Below are 19,883 nucleotides of genomic sequence, written 5' to 3' on the forward strand. Positions count from 1 at the left end.
CTTAATTCTCCTTTTATTTACTTCTGAACTTTTGTTACAAGATTATTACGGACTATTGCTGATCAACATACCATCGTTAGAAACTTGTGCTTAGAACCCATATCCCCGGTAAAAACCTAAAACAGAAATTCTGTTGGCCTTCTTGAATTTTACAATTATCAAAAAAAATCTTTTGCCCTATTTTCTATGACAAGGTAGCAAGAAAATTTCTTGGCTTAAACCTTAGTGTAATCCCTTTCCTAGGTCTAGGCCATCTCCAATTCATCCGACATCAATCATTCTCTCTATAGAATGGTAACCTAATGGCCGAATGTGTTAGATGTATGCCCTAGAAGCCAATTTGGCTGACACATTGTTGATTCTAGGGACATAATTTTATACTTGACTGTTTATTATTGAATAAATAAAAGGCATCTTTTCATTCATATTATTTATGTGTCTATGAATCGTCCAAGGAATTAATAAGATGATGATACATACTCTCAAGAGTTGAGAATTTGAGCCATGTATCATTGGTGATTAATTTCTAAATGCTCCTGATCAATGGATCATCACGAGGACGGTGATCGATCCGATCAGTGCACAGATCACTTTCCTTCTGGATGGACGAGACTTGAGTCCACAGTGTAGGGACACTGAAGTGATAGTGCAGGTGCTTGTTAGAGAACAAGGGTACTGAGCGTGACCAAGACAAGAAGTCACTTGGATGTCTATCCACTCGTCAGTGACTTGCTTGATGTTGCAGTAGTGTGACTGGTCCTTTGACCTGCGGTGCTTCGGCTACTCACAGTGAGGTTATTGTAGTTTGACTGCACACATACATGGTCTCTAGCCATATGGGTCCATGCAGTGTAGATTGGCTGCAGTAAGTTCACTGTAGGAGTAGGGTATGCACCTATAAGGAATCTATCGACCTTGATAGAAGAGGAGTGATCCTATGTGATTTGTTAGACTGAGTTCTAAGACTTTGGCCAGGGCAGTAATATAAAGTGAAAAAAGAGTTTTCCACTATCAAACTCAAGTCGAATAAATCTTGACATATGACAGACGATGGGGTTTGACGAGTTGTCCATGACCTCCGTTCTGTAGGGATCCACGATAGTAGGACTGTATCACACGTTAACTGCACCTAGAGATTCATCTTTCTATTCTACTGGGTAGCCACTACATGCTGCTAGGTGTCACTGGTGGATGGTGGGACTCATAGGGATTATCTTGATGATCGATAAACCCTAATGAGTTGAGTTGGAATCGTTCCAACCCATTGAAAGGAGTTTTCAATGATATTGTGATAGAGATCATAATATATCTCACTACCAGTCAGAGTAGAACCTATGGGGTCACACACACTAGAAGTATTGACCGATCCGATGGTTGAATAGTGATTATGAATCACGAGTAATCAATTCGATTGATATTCGGTTGAAGAAGGAACAAAGAGAATTAATTAATTGGACTTAAAACAAGAGTCCTACTTCGAGTAGGATTCCTAGAGTCCTAATTGGATTAGGACTGGGAATCCTAGTTGGAGTAGGACTGGAATTCCTACTTGGAATAGGATTCCTGCAATCCTAATGAGATTAGGAGTTTTGAATCAAAATTGGATTCCTACTTGGAGTAGGATTCCTAGAGTCCTAATCGGATTAGGACTTCGGATTCAAATAGAGTCCTAATTGGATTAGGACTAAAATTAAATATGTCCTAATTTGGATTAGGGTTTCTTAAGTCACAATTAATTATCTAATGAATCAATAAGACTCCTAATTGGATTAGGATTGAAGAGTTCAATTGAGTCAAAATTGATTTAAGTTCTAATTGGATTAGGACTTACCTAGATTGGATCCTAATTGGTTCACCCTTGGGCTAAGCCTAATTGGATTAGGGCTTGACCACATTAGGGCATTTCAAACCCTACTTAATGTGGATTAGGGTTAACCATGAGGAGGGGAATATGCCCCTCCCTTTTCCATGTGGAGAAGGGAGAAGAGAGCCCCTCTTAGAAAATAACTCTAGGGCTCCTAGATTGTAGGAGCCCTAGATGGTTATAAAAAGGGGCAAAGGAGGCCGGCGCCCTAGAAGAGCTCTCCCTCTCCTCTTCCAAGCCGTGGCCACCCCTCTCCCTTCCTTGGTTCAGCCGCCATCAGCAAGGGGAAAAGAAGAAGAGGCGTGCACCTCTCCTTGGCCTCCTTCCTTGGTTCCAACGCAGGGAAGAAAAGAAGGCTGCGTGGGGATTCTTCTTCTTCCTCTTCTTCATCCTTCTTCTTCCTCCTCTCAAGCACAATCAAGGGTTGATTGAAAGAGAGGAAATCAGCCATCAAAAGAAGTCTTTGCAAGGGAGCTAGCACCCCGGGAAGACTAGAGAGCTTTGATCGGATCACTGCTTCGTGTGGATACCCGTAGAGGCCGGACACTTGAACGGCTTCAAGCGAACCTTCATCCTAGACCACGAATTTCAGTTTGCGGTGATCATCTACCCGCACAAGGTGAAGATCTGATCTTCCTAAAAGTTTAAAAAGTTTTAATTCTTATCTAACTACGAACGGTTCATAAAACAACGTTCATGCGATGAACGTCGATCCCGCACATGCCTCTTCCGCTGCCATCTGATTTTTTTTGAAATATCAGCGGCATGGGCGGGTTCCCAACAGTGGTATCAGAGCCTAGGCTTCATAGATTAAGGTAAGAATTAAATATCTAAAGGCTTATTAGATCTGAAAATTGAATGATCATGCATGCTGAAAAATTCTGCATGCAGATTTTTCAGGGGTGCTGATTTTTGCATGCTGATTTTTATGTGATAAAAAGATTATTCTAATTACATTGTTAATGGGATTACAAAGTTTAGAATCATGATTAGCATGATCAGCGACCTATGTCATGATATAATCAGTTAGTTTTCAGATCTGAAAATTATAATTGTTGCATACGGTGATGATCATAGGATTCAAACCCTTTTGGTATCAAATGTAATGACCTGCGATGTGATCTGTGATGTCATGTAATTTTTCGGATGCTTGCATGCATCTTATTTGATGTTTTGAGAGGCCTGCGTGCCTCCTAAAAGGAGATGTAATTTATTTTTATTTTTATTTTACATCTGGTTGTATTTCTGTGATGTGATGTACGTCAACGATCAAGTCGAAGACGATGCATGAGATGAACAGGGGTCTAAGTGGTTGATGGCGATTGGATCAAGAGTTGGTCAAGGATCGAATCAAGGAGGCTTGGAACCAATTCAAGAGTTGAAGACCACTTGATCGATTGATGTTCATGTGCTTGTAATATGACCTAATTAGAATCCATAATCATCACCTATTTAAAGTTTAACTTTATTTGATGCTGCGATTATAACTGCCTGTGATGTACCGTTTGCATGTGATGTGAATGCGAGTCGGGTAGATAGGTTTACATGTGATGTAGCAAACCCAATTGAGACCTAAATCAAAACCTCCTCAATCAAGTCGAGAGTGAACCGACATGAGCAAGTCATATTAGATTAATTGATCTAATTGGTGTCTAGGAAAGCATGAAAGGTGGTTACTTAATTAGGACCTTACTCTCTGAGTAAGGAGAGCCTCCCACCTGCTTACCTGGCCAATTGTTCGATTACCTCTTATGAAGGGCTCAAGTTGCAAACACTAAGACCTGATTAACCAATATTAAGTCAATAGGTCTTCCACTGTAGTAGAGCTGCTAAGGCCTTTCTGATGTTGATTTGTCTCGGCTGGACACAGTGGTCAAGTTGCATCGGGGGGCTGGACCTCTCTATAGACATGAGATGTTGTAGGGTAAAGGTGGGGTTGGGCACCGATAACTGTTAGGTGAGGACCCAATGACGACTTTATTCCTACGGTTATACGGTGGGTCTGACTTAACTAAGAAATGGGACCAATAACTGTTAGGTGAGGTTTTCATGGCTTAGAGACCAAGTTACACTGCAACATGCTTGAGAAGCATTGTACAAGAGTTGTACACTCATCCATCTATGTGTCACCAATAACTGTTAGGTGAGGTGGCATGTAAATCGGTGGGACCGCAGTACCCACTAGAAACCCTAGTCGTGTGGGATTTCCGTTTTCCTACCAGGGGAGTGTGAGGAATTCGAGAAAATAGTGGGAGTTACATTTGTTCTAAAAGACCTTAGAACAGATTAGGATCAAGTACAAAAGTCTAACTAGAATCTTTACTCTCTGCAGATACAATGTCAGCTTCAAACCCTTTGACCCGTATTCTTGAGACCAACCGATTGACCGGAACCAATTACAAGGACTGGCTTAGGAATCTCAAAATTGTTTTGAGCTGTGAGAGAATAGGCTACATACTCGATTCAGATATCCCCACAATACCAGCACGTCCTACTGATGTTCGGCGACAGATGCATCAAAAGTGGCCGGATGATGACATTAGAGTCAAATGCTATATGATGGCATCCATGTCTAATGAACTCCAATGCCAGCATGAGAATCTCAAGACTGCTAGGGACATACTGGCACACCTGCAAGAGTTGTATGGTGAGCAGAGTCGCACAGCTCGTTTTGAAGTGTCCAAGAGGCTCTTCAAGACAAAGATGCGCGAAGGGCAGTCTGTCCATGATCATGGTCTGACTATGATCAAGGACCTAGAGGAGCTTGAGAAGCTCGGTATGGACATGCACAAGGAATTACAAGTGGATTTGATCCTACAGTCACTTCCTGATTCATTTGGTCAGTTTATAGTAAACTACCACATAAATAAGATTGAATGCACTAAGACTGAACTCATAAACATGTTGGTAACTGCTGAGGGAGCCTTGAAAGGTTCAAGGGGCAATGTTCTTGCTGCTGAGTTGACTTCTGGTTCCAAGAGAAAGTCTACTTGGAAGAAAAAGAAGCCTGCTAAGAAGCAGAAGAAAGACAAGAAGCCAAAGAAGGAAGTTCAAAAGAAAAAGGCCAATGACAAAGGAAAATATTTCCACTGCAATGTCGACGGCCACTGGAAGAGGAACTGTCCTTCATACCTCGAGAGCCTGAAGAACATGAAAGGTGACAAACCTTCAGAAGGTATAGATTTGCTCATAATTGAAACTAATCTAACGGTTTCTTCTACTTCTAGTTGGGTTATAGATTCTGGTTCTAGTGCTCATCTGTGCACTACCATGCAGGGTCTAAAGGAAAGTAGAAGGCTGGCGGAAGGTGCGGTAACCCTTCGGGTTGGCAACGGGGCAAAAGTTGCTGCTGTGGCTGTGGGCACCTACCATCTGCGACTACCGTCTGGATTTAGTTTATTACTTAGAGACTGCTATTATGTACATGCTGCTAGCAGAAATTTGATTTCTGTTTCATGTCTAGCACAGGAAGGTCATGTTTTTACATTTGACAAAGACTGCTGTTCTATTTATTTAAGAAATAAAATAGTCGCACGTGGTTTCATGATCGACAGTCTCTATCATTTACATATGGATGTATCTGTGAATGTTACCGAGCAAGAAGTGAGTGCCAAAGGATCCAAAAGATCCAGAGATGAGATAAACCAAAGATATTTGTGGCACCTCAGGCTTGGCCATATTGGAGAAGACAGAATGAACAAAATGGATAAAGATGGGCTTTTAGGCTTATTGACTTCCGAGTCATATCCAGTTTGCGAGTCCTGTCTTCAAGGAAAAATGGCTAGACTGCCCTTTGTAGGACATGGGGAGAGGACCACTGAAATACTTACCCTAGTACATACAGATGTATGTGGCCCATTCGATGTGCTAGCCAGGGGACGTTATTCTTACTTCATTACCTTTACCGATGATTATTCACGGTATGGGTATGTGTATCTTATGAGACACAAGTCTGAATCTTTTGAAAAGTTCAAAGAGTTCAAGAATGAAGTAGAAAAACAAACTGGAAAACCTCTTAAGGCTCTTCGATCAGATCGAGGAGGAGAATACCTTAGTGGGGAATTCCGGGACTATCTCAAAGAAAACGGCATAGTCTCACAATGGACACCTCCGGGTACACCTCAACTCAACGGGGTGTCAGAGAGGAGGAATCGGACCCTATTGGACATGGTCAGGTCCATGATGAGCTTCACTGATTTACCTATGTTCCTTTGGGGAGATGCCTTACAGCGATTTATTTATTGAATAGAGTTCCCTCTAAATCAGTTCCCACCACACCGTATGAGATATGGCATGGTAAGAAACCAAGTCTTGGTCATCTCAAGATTTGGGGATGTCCGGCCCACGTCAAGAGACTACAGGCAGACAAGTTAGAGGCTAGGACCATAAGTGCTCGTTTTATAGGATATCCTAAAGAGTCATTAGGATACAATTTTTACATCTCAGAGGATCACAATGTGTTTGTGAGCCGTCATGCCATCTTCTTGGAAAATCAGTTTATCCTTGATAGAGGCAGTGGGAGAAAAATTGAGCTTGAAGAGAAAGTCTCTGAAAAGCAACGAGTCATGGATCCTATAGAACCCATTCATAAAGAGCCAGTACACGATGTCCCTCGACCACCTCGTAGATCTAGTAGGGTCTCCCATCCTCCCGATAGATACTTAGGTATACTAGAAGAGGATACCGAGGAAATGTTCCTAGTGGGAGATAGGGATCACATACAGGATCCCAAAACCTACAACGAGGCGATATCTGATATCGATTCCGAGAAATGGCTGGAAGCCATGAAGTCAGAGTTAGACTCCATGCATTCCAACCAAGTCTGGACCTTAGTAGATCCACCAGAAGGTATTGTACCTATTGGATGTAAATGGATCTACAAAAGGAAAATAGGTCCGGATGGAAAGGTAGAGACCTTTAAGGCAAGGCTGGTGGCGAAAGGGTATAGTCAACGCGAAGGCATTGACTATCAGGAGACCTTTTCACCTGTAGCCATGCTGAAATCCATCCGAACACTGCTCGCCATTGCAGCATTTCATGATTATGAAATCTGGCAGATGGATGTGAAAACTGCTTTTCTGAATGGATATCTTGATGAAGATATCTATATGGAACAGCCTCTGGGTTTCACTTCCAGTGATGGAGATCACAAGGTCTGCAAGCTGCAAAGGTCCATCTATGGACTAAAGCAAGCCTCTCGGAGTTGGAACACTCGTTTCGATGACGCAATCAAAACGTTTGATTTCATCAAAAACGAAGAGGAACCGTGTGTTTACAAAAAGGTTAGTGGGAGCGATGTCGTATTTCTCGTATTGTACGTAGACGACATCCTACTAATAGGGAATGATATTCCCATGCTAACCTCGGTCAAAGTCTGGTTGTCAAAAGAATTCTCCATGAAAGACCTTGGGGAAGCATCCTATATTTTGGGAATAAAGGTCTATAGAGATAGATCTAAAAGGATGCTTGGCCTTTCACAGAAGATGTACATAGAGGAGGTGCTGAAGAGGTTCAGCATGGAAAACTCCAAAAGGGGTCTCTTACCCCTTAGGCATGGAATTCATCTCTCCAAGAAGATGTGCCCCAACACATCTGAAGAGATTCAACGCATGAGCAAGATCCCTTATGCATCGGCAATAGGGAGCCTCATGTATGCCATGCTATGTACACGACCTGATATAGCTCTTGCTGTGAGTGTCACAAGCAGATATCAGTCGAATCCAGGTGAGGAACACTGGACAGCTGTGAAGAATATTCTTAAGTACTTGAGAAGAACTAAAGATTTATTCTTGGTTTTTGGAGGATCATCAGAGTTAAAGGTAGAAGGGTACACAGATTCAGACTTCATGATTGATGTCGATGACAGAAAGTCAACATCTGGATATGTGTTCTTGTGCAATGGTGGTACGGTAAATTGGAAGAGTTCTAAACAACCGATCATTGCTGATTCTACTATGAAAGCTGAATACATCGCCGCCTCTGAAGCTGCTAAGGAAGGCTTCTGGTTCAAGAAATTCATTGCAGAGTTGGACGTGATGACATCAGATGCCATAACACTCTACTGCGATAATAATGGCGCCATAGCCCTTGCTAAGGAACCAAGGTCTCATCAGAAGTCTAAGCATATAGAGCGGCGCTTCCATCTCATACGCGACTATGTTGAGAAGAAATATGTAAAGGTGCAGAGAGTAGACTCCGCGGATAACGTGGCGGACCCGTTCACTAAGCAGCTGAGTCAGCAAAAGACTGAAGCCCATCTTGAGAAGATGGGCCTAAGATATATAACCAATTGGCTTTAGTGCAAGTGGGAGATTGTTAGATGTATGCCCTAGAAGCCAATTTGGCTGACACATTGTTGATTCTAGGGACATAATTTTATACTTGACTGTTTATTATTGAATAAATAAAAGGCATTTTTTCATTCATATTATTTATGTGTCTATGAATCGTCCAAGGAATTAATAAGATGATACATACTCTCAAGAGTTGAGAATTTGAGCCATGTATCATTGGTGATTAATTTCTAAATGCTCCTGATCAATGGATCATCACGAGGACGGTGATCGATCCGATCAGTGCACAGATCACTTTCCTTCTGGATGGACGAGACTTGAGTCCACAGTGTAGGGACACTGAAGTGATAGTGCAGGTGCTTGTTAGAGAACAAGGGTACTGAGCGTGACCAAGACAAGAAGTCACTTGGATGTCTATCCACTCGTCAGTGACTTGCTTGATGTTGCAGTAGTGTGACTGGTCCTTTGACCTGCGGTGCTTCGGCTACTCACAGTGAGGTTATTGTAGTTTGACTGCACACATATATGGTCTCTAGCCATATGGGTCCATGCAGTGTAGATTGGCTGCAGTAAGTTCACTGTAGGAGTAGGGTATGCACCTATAAGGAATCTATCGACCTTGATAGAAGAGGAGTGATCCTATGTGATTTGTTAGACTGAGTTCTAAGACCTTGGCCAGGGCAGTAATATAAAGTGAAAAAAGAGTTTTCCACTATCAAACTCAAGTCGAATAAATCTTGACATATGACAGACGATGGGGTTTGACGAGTTGTCCATGACCTCCGTTCTGTAGGGATCCACGATAGTAGGACTGTATCACACGTTAACTGCACCTAGAGGTTCATCTTTCTATTCTACTGGGTAGCCACTACATGCTGCTAGGTGTCACTGGTGGATGGTGGGACTCATAGGGATTATCTTGATGATCGATAAACCCTAATGAGTTGAGTTGGAATCGTTCCAACCCATTGAAAGGAGTTTTCAATGATATTGTGATAGAGATCATAATATATCTCACTACCAGTCAGAGTAGAACCTATGGGGTCACACACACTAGAAGTATTGACCGATCCGATGGTTGAATAGTGATTATAAATCACGAGTAATCAATTCGATTGATATTCGGTTAAAGAAGGAACAAAGGGAATTAATTAATTGGACTTAAAACAAGAGTCCTACTTCGAGTAGGATTCCTAGAGTCCTAATTGGATTAGGACTGGAAATCCTAGTTGGAGTAGGACTGGGATTCCTACTTGGAATAGGATTCCTGCAATCCTAATGAGATTAGGAGTTTTGAATCAAAATTGGATTCCTACTTGGAGTAGGATTCCTAGAGTCCTAATCGGATTAGGACTTCGGATTCAAATAGAGTCCTAATTGGATTAGGACTAAAATTAAATATGTCCTAATTTGGATTAGGGTTTCTTAAGTCACAATTAATTATCTAATGAATCAATAAGACTCCTAATTGGATTAGGATTGAAGAGTTCAATTGAGTCAAAATTGATTTAAGTTCTAATTGGATTAGGACTTACCTAGATTGGATCCTAATTGGTTCACCCTTGGGCTAAGCCTAATTGGATTAGGGCTTGACCACATTAGGGCATTTCAAACCCTACTTAATGTGGATTAGGGTTAACCATGAGGAGGGGAATATGCCCCTCCCTTTTCCATGTGGAGAAGGGAGAAGAGAGCCCCTCTTAGGAAATAACTCTAGGGCTCCTAGATTGTAGGAGCCCTAGATGGTTATAAAAAGGGGCAAAGGGGGCCGGCGCCCTAGAAGAGCTCTCCCTCTCCTCTTCCAAGCCGTGGCCACCCCTCTCCCTTCCTTGGTTCAGCCGCCATCAGCAAGGGGAAAAGAAGAAGAGGCGTGCACCTCTCCTTGGCCTCCTTCCTTGGTTCCAACGCAGGGAAGAAAAGAAGGCTGCGTGGGGATTCTTCTTCTTCCTCTTCTTCATCCTTCTTCTTCCTCCTCTCAAGCACAATCAAGGGTTGATTGAAAGAGAGAAAATCAGCCATCAAAAGAAGTCTTTGCAAGGGAGCTAGCACCCCGGGAAGACTAGAGAGCTTTGATCGGATCACTGCTTCGTGTGGATACCCGTAGAGGCCGGACACTTGAACGGCTTCAAGCGAACCTTCATCCTAGACCACGAATTTCAGTTTGCGGTGATCATCTACCCGCACAAGGTGAAGATCTGATCTTCCTAAAAGTTTAAAAAGTTTTAATTCTTATCTAACTACGAACGGTTCATAAAACAACGTTCATGCGATGAACGTCGATCCCGCACATGCCTCTTCCGCTGCCATCTGATTTTTTTTGAAATATCAGTGGCATGGGCGGGTTCCCAACAGAATGGTCAGTACAGCCAAAACCTAAATTCTGTTAAAGCTAACTATGTAGAAATATTTTCACCAAATTCATGCCTCCAATGAAGAGAAGAAATATGGATGGTAATAAAATATAATGCAAATCATCTATTTCAGACCAGTTAACACCCAAGACCAGCATTGTTGTGACTGTATTTTGGGGCAACTTTTACAAGATGTGGTTCAAAAGTTTGACATATTCGAAAATAAAACATAATGAATAACAAATAATAGTACTACCACGGAGATTGAATCTTAAATGACCAAGCCTTTATTTGAGGATTAAGCAACTTGAGATAAACAGCATTCTTATACAATCTACTTCCATACTCAACATATGATTAACAAAGTGCTTTTTTTTTTTACCATATTTCACAAATTTGACAGATTTCTTTACAACTTTTAAATATATAAGGATGCAGATGTATCAGCATTTTAAAGTTCTCCAATGGGTTCTCCAACTCCAAATCACTTATGTCAGCAAAAGCATTTTGACAGACCCCTCTAGACTAACAGGTAGTATCTATGAAGTCTGCCTACCAATCGTATTATATAGACTTAGTCACCAGCCATGTTTATACAATATCCTGACATTACAAAAAGGAAAAAGCAAGCTGTCCAAACATCAAGCCATGGCTAGCTTTGCTAGAAAAACTATCCCACATCCGGCTATTAAATCACAATAGCCTTCCTGAACATGCATAGTCCAGTAAAAATTACAAATGGCGAGTAAAATGTCTTCACATATAACTTAAACACGCCCACACCCTCACCCACCCATCATACATGCACACGAACACAAGCAGACACAAAAGGAAAAGGAGAATACCTTCGGAATATGCTCCAGATGGTATTTTATTTGTATAGTTTTGCCATGTTTACATAACCTTCTCAAATCAACAAGGTTTACAGCTTGACGGAGCAAGCTTTACCCAAATCAGCATATTTTCTTATCCCAGACTTACGTCAAATGTTCCAAATAAGAAGCATCAAAAGTAGATATACAAAGCATATGTTATAGAATGGGTGCTGCTTCCCAGCTCCACTCCCCTCCCTGCTGAGAGCACAAGTCCCACATGGCCATTGAGGATTATTGTGATACACAAGGGTCACATAGGTGATAGGTGAGCCCCATGTACCAGTCCACCAATCACCACACATAGGGACTGGGGCAGGGATGTGAGTGGTGCAGTGAAGCACTTCTCATATAGAATACTTGAAGTATCATTTCCTCATTGTTAATTGATACTTGAAGAAAAGGATAAAGTAGCTACCTTTGGAATATGCTTGAAAGTTGGCATTGGTGCACTACCTGCAATGCATGCAATTGCAGGGAAGTAAAATAACCTAAAGTGACAAACATCTTGTATCGAAAGTACAGAAGCAAATATTGGATTTAAGTGATTCCCTTCGAAGCAAAACAAGAATCAGCCAGCTCTACCACAGAAGTTTCCTACAATCTACCTAACGTGGAATGCGTACCAAATGGAACAGAAGGTTCTCCAGGTTTGTAAGCACTATCTGAAACAGAAACAAAAAGAGTGAATGTTAGCAGCAATATAGAGTGCGCAATTGGAAAAAAATATCGATATATCCTGAATAGAGAAAACCAAAAATTATAATTCTTACCACCAGTGTAAGGGTCCCGAAATGATGTATCCAAAGAAAAGTTTCTTTGCCCAGAATTCTGAAGTATAAATTCTACGACTTGTTGGCGATATGAAAGAGGTAAATTTTCTTTGAGAAGCCACTTATCAGCAGTTGCATATGGGTTATCTGGAAACAGCTTGTCATTTGCAGAATAATGCATTGAATTAATTAATAATCACTTGAAAAAGTTAAAATATAAACATGCCAAAGGATGTTGAATTAGCAGGTAAACTTATATACCATTCATTGAATTAATTAATAATCAATCACTCATGGTACAAGAAGACAAATACATCTTCTCCAGAGAAGAGAGAGAGAGAGAGAGCATGCATTCAACAGTCTAGATAGTATTATAGATGATGGTAGTAAAAATGACTCTGCTCATAATTACTAAGATTCTAAAATATAAACGTTGGGAGAAATACTGAACACCTCGACCTTGGGCCAGACCTACCCTTTTACCTCAGACGTAAACCAAGAATAACCTCGGCCCAAGCCGAGCAGCCAACAAATCGAAGGCCAAGGAGCCATCAAATGAAGAGAACAATCATCACGTGTCGACAAGGACTGACAGTCCCAACAACCGACAGCTCTAGCAGCCCACAGTCGTGGCAGCGCCGCAACCTGCACAGCGTCGGCTGCCCACATGGACTAGCACCCATGCCTCGATCGTACTACAAGCCGTTATCTAGCCATCATTGCACGCCACCGTCAAGCCAAGTAACCACAAAATGGGCTCTTTTATGTAAGGCGCAGCCTGGGGGACCTCAAGTACTGACGCTATATTACTCATAGAGACCACACTCTACCAAAATTCTCTCCCTTCTACGTCGTTGCCTCATTATTCTAACTTAGCCATCGGAGGTTCCCCCGCTAGAAACTCTCCAACAAGCAAACTTCTTAAAGGCCATCTCCAGAGGAACCCAAGACCCAACACATCAACTGGCCTGCATAGCCCACCTCCAGCCGATCCCAAAGTTGTTCAAGCTGCACTCCCACCTCAGTCCGAATCGGCGGCAACAGATTGGCGCAAGAGGAAGAGCAGTAACCCCCAGCAACATTGACATCCATCAAAGGAAGAGAAAACCAGCATAAGGTCACGAGGAGCCCGTGGCGCATCGCGTGCTTTGCAACGCCACGCTCCGACCTCTTGAGAGCCGTTAAAGAGCCCGAAACCTGCTCCGCCGAAACAACCCGCCATGCGCGTAGACAAGTAGTTCAACCTGCACACTCAACAGGTGCAGGTGTTGATTGCGGCAGTACAGGGCCTACAGCTGACAGTGGCGCGACCGGAGTCGATCCGATCGAAATCCGGCCAACCCAGCCACCTTCTCAGTCGCCAGCGCGCGCATGCAATTGATCAGCCACCGCTCTCGAGACCAGGACTCGGAGCGGTCCCTCCAGAGTCGGCGCACCCATTGGAGCAGTCCTAGTTAGAAAGGGAAATGATATACTCCAATCCCCCGTTTCAGCGAGAACTCCACTCCGACCCTGTTGCCTCCTCGCCGCATGGAACCTCCGTCCCGGCGGGATGCCGACTTCGATCGGAAAATCGAAAAAATGGGCCAGCTAATTCAAGCCCTCGGAGTACCGACTCCAATTGCGAACAACGACCTCAACTTCTCGAAACTCTTCTTTACCAGGCAGATCATGGAGGAACCAATTCCACCTCGATTCAAGATGGCCAAAGTAGAGCCATATAATGGCACCTCAGATCTCCTGGACCACCTTGAGAGCTTCAAGGCTCTCATGATGCTGCAAAAAGCCACAAACGTCGTACTTTCTAAGGCGTTCCCCATAACCTTCGCAAGGCAGCTCGGTTTTGGCTCTTCGGGCATACATCGGCCCGATTTCGTTCACTCCTTCAAGTAGCTCGCCAACCTCTTCGCGACCCACTTCGTCTCTAGCCAAAGACAGCGTCACAGCTCGGATGCATTGCCAGACATCAAGCAGAAGGAGAAAGAGTCGCTTAGGGACTACGTTAGCCGCTTCAATGCAGCGACCCCGAAGGTCCTCGACCTAGATCAGCCAGTTGCGATGTCAACAATAAGAAACAACCTACGGTCAATTCCCTTTGGAGAAGCGCTTTCTGGTAGACTTCGCCAAAATGCTGGTGCAGGCAGACAAATACACCGACGCGGAGTAGGCCATGGTCTCCCACCGCGAATCTACTGTCAGAAGACCCCCGCCCCCCTAAGGAGCCAAAAGGGGGCACGAGGAGCGAAGGGAGCCGAGAAGCGTTTCATCTCGACGTGAAAGGAGTTCGTGGCAACCTAGAAGCCCTCGAAGGTTCGAAAGGTACACCCCTCTCACTGCCTCGAGGGCCCAGATCCTCATGGAGATCGAGAGACGAGGTTACCTGCGCCCTCTGCCTCACATAAAGCATCTGACAACCCAAAGAGACCGAAAGTACTACCGTTTCCACTAAGACCACAGCCACAACACCGAAGAGTGCATCTAGCTCAAAGACGAAGTCGAGGCACTAATTCGGCGCGAACAACTGGACCGATACGTGCGCCCTCGGTAGGATCGAGAAGCGCCCGCCTCGGCCTCCAATCCACCCGCCCTCGGAGCCAATCAACAACCATCCGACCGTTGGAATGATCAACACGATTGTTGGCGGACCAATCGTGGTCTTGAGCACCTTGGTTCGCTGAGCTCCTCACGAGGTCGAGGCTGTCCCAAAGAGAGCGCAGGGAAGACGTCATCACCTTCGCAGTTGCCGACCTAAAAGGAGTTTCAGACTCCTCATGATGATGTTGTAGTTATTTCTCTTACTATTGCAAAATACAATGTAAAGAGAATGCTTGTTGATAATGAAAGCTCGGCAGACGTATTATTTTATGATACTTTCTAAAGAATGAGACTGCCTACCGAACTGCTCCGAAAGATAAACACTCCTCTGATCGACTTCTTGGGAGACTCAGTTCCCATAGGAGTAATCAATCTGCCGATCACTGCAGGTCAAGAGACCTGAAGTAACACATTGAGTCTAGACTTCCTTGTGGTCTGAGTTTCTCCAGCCTACAACGCAATTTTAGGCCGACCTAGCCTAAATGCTTTCCAAGCTATGGTTATCACCTACCACTTGCTCATGCAATTCCCCCCAGATGCAGCATGGGAGAAATTCAAGGTGACCAGACAATAGCCCAACAGTGCTACATGGCCACCCTCAAAGAAAAGAATCGTTAAAGACAGTACCAATCGAGAGGCTGGACACAAGGGACGAGCTGAAGGAGCAAGGTGAACCGGCCGAAGAGTTGGTGCAGGTCCCATTGCGAGAAGATGAGCCCGACCAAACTGTCTAAATCGGCTCCGACTTAAGTGAAGAACATCGAGCCGACGTGATCAACTTCGCGTCAACGCGGACCTCTTCGCCTGGTCGGCTGCAAACATGCTAGGCATAATCCCCGAGGTGATGGTTCACGAGCTCAACGTAGACCCGACCAACCGACCTGTGCAATAGAAAAAAAAACTTCACCGCAGAAGGGCAACAGATCATAAACCAGGAGGTTGAAGGCCTACTTTGTTTGTGAGGTAAGCTACAGAAAATTTAATGAAAAGTGGCAAGTCTGCATCGACTAAAACGACCTAAATAAAGCCTACCCAAAAGACAGCTTCCTGCTCTCGAGGATATATCAACTTGTAGAAGTCTGCACCAACTTCTAACCTTCATGCATTTTTCTCCGGGTACAATCAAATCCCAATAGCACCCGGGGACGAGGAGAAGACGGCCTTTTTTAATGACAAAGTCCTCTACTACAAGGTAATGCCCTATAGCTTAAAGAATGCAGGGGCAACCTACCAGCACCTTATCAATGAGATGTTCAAAAAGCATCGATAACAACATATAGGTGCATGGTTTGCCGTACCGGTCCGTACCGGCCGGTACGGGCCGGTACATACCGGTCCGTACCGGCCGGTACGGGCCGGTACATACCGGTCCGGTCTGGGACCGGTACCGGATCAGCGTAGAATCCGATACCGGTAGTTTATTGTTGGAGAACCGGTACGGGCCCGGTACGGAACCGATTCGCGACCGGTACGGAACCGGTTCGTACCGGTCCGGGCCACCACCGGTACGCCAACCGGTACCGGTACGGCGGACCATGTATAGGTGTATGTCACCTATATGGATATGCTGGTAAAAAGCCGAGCAGGAGAGCAGCACATTACCGACCTTTAAGAGACCTTTGCCACCCTCAGAAAGTACCAAATGAAGCAAAACACGAAGAAGTGCGCCTTTAGAGTCACTTAAGAAAATTCCTAAGGTTTATGGTGACAACGCGACATTGAAGCAAACCCAGAGAAGATCTGAGCAGTGCAAGACATGCAACCCCCGAAGACCATCAAAGAGATTCAACGCCTGATTGGTCGGGTCGCTGCGTTGGCAAGGTTTATCTCCAGGTCGGCGAAACGCTGCCTCCCATTCTATTCAAGGCCCTGAAGCATCCAAAGGACGCCAAGTAGCCTTCAACCAATTAAAGAAGTGCCTCAGCTCGTCGCCTCGTCTCACAAAATTGCAGGTCAGAGACGCTCTACCTATACTTGGTTGTTACTCCATCTATTGTGAGTTCGGTCCTTGTATGAGAAGTGCCAGAAGCCGGTCTACTACACAAATCGGATTCCATGCGATGCTGAGATCATGTACTTCAAGTTGGAGAAGATGGTCTACGCCCTCATCATCTCTGCTCGGAAGCTCTAGCCATATTTTCAGGCCCATTCTATCACGGTTCTGACCAACTAGCTAGGGAGGCAAGTCTTGCAAAAGCCCGAAAACACAGGTCGGCTGGCAAAGTGAGCAGTGGAGCTCGGCGAATTCGACTTGGAGTACCGAACTCGGTAATTGATTAAGGCGCAAGCACTAGTAGACTTTCTAGTGGAGTGCACCATCCCCAGGGAAGATCCTGCCAGCTCCCCAAGATAAAGATAATAGAACGGCCATGGATCCTACATGTAGACAGGTCATCAAACCCGGGGGAAAATGGGGCTAGACTCGTACTAGTCCAGACGGAGTAATCATGGAGTATGCTCTACGGTTCGAATTTCAGGCCTCAAATAATAAGGCCGAGTTTGAAGCACTCATCACTGGGCTCAAGTTCTCCAAGGAGCTCGAAGTTCAGTAGCTGAAAGTCTTCAATGACTCACAACTGGTGGTCGGCCAAGTTCAGAGAGAATTCGAGGCTTGAGGGCCATCGATGATCAAGTACCTACAGAAAGTAGAAGACATTACCTCGACCTTTTATAGCTTTGACATACCACAGATCCCTCGAATAGAGAATGCAAGGGCCGACTTGCTGTCAAGGTTGGCCACCTTGGAGACTGCCGAGCAAACCAAGGCCACCTACCTCGAAGTCCTGGAGGCACCGAGCATCAACGAGCCCGAGGTAGTGCTGAATACCGATGTCGAGCCGAGTTAGATGGATCCTCTCAACTTCTTGAAAGATGGAAAAGTTCCTGGAGATCGGCCTAGAGCCCGCCGGATAAAGCGACAAGCCTCTTACTACATCCTGCTCAATAACAAGTTATATTGAAGGTCATTTTCGTTGCCGCTCCTCAGGTGCCTCTGCCCAACCAAAACAGATTATGCATTTCAAGAGATGTATGAGTGCATCTATGGCAACCATCTGGAGGGCAAATCCCTGGCCTAAAAGATTCTACAACAGAGGTACTTCTGGCCGACCTTGGAAAAGGATACGACTGACCTCATCAACAAGTGCGACCAATGTCAATGGCACATAAGCATCCAACGATGACCAGTTGTGCTATTGACGTCGATCAGCACCCCTTGGCTATTTGCATAATGGAGGATTGACATTCTTAGACCTTTTCCACTAGCTACAAGACAACACAAATTTCTTTTCGTTCTGGTCGACTACTTCACCAAGTGGGCGGAAGCTGAGCCGATGTCCCGGATTAACGAGGCAAAAACTTAAGACTTTGTCTGGAAGGCCATAATCTGCAAGTTCAGGCTCCCTCGAACCATCATCACATATAACAGGCATCAGTTCGACAATGCCCGATTCAAGGAGTTCTACTCCGAGCTCGGAATCAACGCAGGTTCACCTCGGTGGCATACTAATAGACCAATGGGGAAGCCGAAGTGACCAACCGGACTATCCTGCAGGGCCTAAAGGCAAGGCTTGACATAGCAAAAGGGTTGTGGGCCGAAGAACTGCACGTCCTATGGGCATACTACATGACACATTGAATTCTCACCGAAGAGATGCCCTTCAACCTCGCCTTTAGAACAGAGACAGTGATCTTGCTAGAGGTCGGGCTTCCATCACTCAGGGTAGAGAGCTTTGACGACCAGACGAACTCAAATCAGCTCCAAGGTAACCTCAATCTGTTGGAAGAAACCAGAGAGCAAGCTCAAGTCCGCCTGGCGACATACTAGAGAAAAGCAGACCAACCAGACTACAACTCAAGATTAAGAAAAAACTCTTCTGACATGGCGACCTTGTCTTAAGGAAGACCGAAGCGTCACACCCAAGAAAACTCAGGAAGCTGAACCTGAACTAGAAAGGTCTGTACCAGATAACTGACGCAGTACGAGCAGCTCGACGGCGCTCCGATCCCATGGACGTGAAACTCGGACAACCTGCGTCGTCTACCATCAGTAAGGTTAATTGTATTTCGAGTTAGTTTTTAACAAAAAATCTTGTCATATTTCTGTCTTCAGATCAAACAATTACGACAAGCGTACTCAACTTAGGACACCCCAGGAATGCCTAGGTCCCAATAAAGGAGATATGCTAGAGACGCCTGTGGCCTCCTTAAACCGAGCCCACTTGAAATTCCTCTAGTAGCCAACCCCAAAGATGCCCCCAGAAGCATGCTCCGGAGATGAACGAAGGAGTCGACCTCCTAAAGACCGAGCCCACTCGGATTTTTTCTGGTAGCCAACTCCTGAGATGCCTCCGGAAGCATACTCCGGAGATTAACAGAGGCGCCGATCTCCTGAAGACCGAGCGCACTCAAATTTTCTCTGGTAGCCAACCCAAAAATGCCTCCGGAAGCGTACTCTGGAGATGAATGGAGGCGACAACCTCCTTAAGACCGAGCCCACTCGAATTTTCTCTAGTAGCCAACCTTAATAATGCCTCCAAGAGCATACTCTAGAGATGAACGAAGGCGTCGAACTTCTAAAGATCGAGCCCACTCGAATTTTCTCTTGCAGCCAACCGCAAAGATGCCTCTGAGAGCATACTCCGGAGATGATAGAAGGCGCCGACCTCCTGAAGACCAAGCCTTCTTGAATTTCTCTGAGTCCATAAAATAGAAATGCCCCAGCGACCTTAGTTTGGAGATGAAAAGGACCGAGCTCACTTGAAACTCCTCAAGGGCCAAACTCCGGAAAGGTCAACCGAGGAGACCAAGACAAGCTAAAGCTCCACAAGACGAAGAGCCTGGCGCGGTGACCCAAGCTCAAATCGAAAAGTGGTTGAACACAAGTAAAGGTCAAAGTAAAGTATTTTGAAAATTTCTTTACTTTTACTAACTTTCAATGGAAACATCGACCTCGACAGAAGCCAAGCAAAAAGGGCATAACATAAGGTCGAAGCTCGGAGCGACGGCCTGAACTTGGACAAAAGACAAAGGAGGACAAAAACCGAAGCCATGTACTTTATAAATTCTTCGTTCTCATAAAAGTTATAATTTTTACATTAGCCTCGGCAGAGGCCGAACAAAAAGGGAATACATCA

The 19,883-nt window shown here is 44.7% G+C and overlaps 1 protein-coding gene across 4 annotated transcripts in view; it reads right to left on the minus strand.

Annotated features, from left to right (window-relative positions):
• LOC103721263 (transducin family protein / WD-40 repeat family protein) overlaps positions 1–19,883 on the minus strand; it is a 100,159-nt gene that overhangs the window by 19,855 nt on the left and 60,421 nt on the right. For 2 of the 4 annotated variants that reach the window (XM_088719665.1, XM_088719662.1), the window contains exons 12-14: positions 12,154–12,300; positions 12,007–12,045; positions 11,799–11,836 (exon numbers count right to left, since the gene is read on the minus strand). In XM_088719665.1, the coding sequence (XP_088575791.1) occupies positions 11,799–11,836; positions 12,007–12,045; positions 12,154–12,300 (224 nt within the window). Of the gene's footprint in view, positions 1–11,798; positions 11,837–11,988; positions 12,046–12,153; positions 12,301–19,883 lie in introns of all 4 variants that reach the window. The other 2 variants (XM_088719657.1, XM_088719654.1) reach the window with 1 other exon arrangement.

Source organism: Phoenix dactylifera, chromosome 1 (assembly GCF_051530095.1).
Source record: "Phoenix dactylifera cultivar Ajwa chromosome 1, Ajwa_hap1_PhDact_Kaust_v1.1, whole genome shotgun sequence".
In the NCBI taxonomy this organism is placed as follows: Eukaryota; Viridiplantae; Streptophyta; class Magnoliopsida; order Arecales; family Arecaceae; genus Phoenix; species Phoenix dactylifera.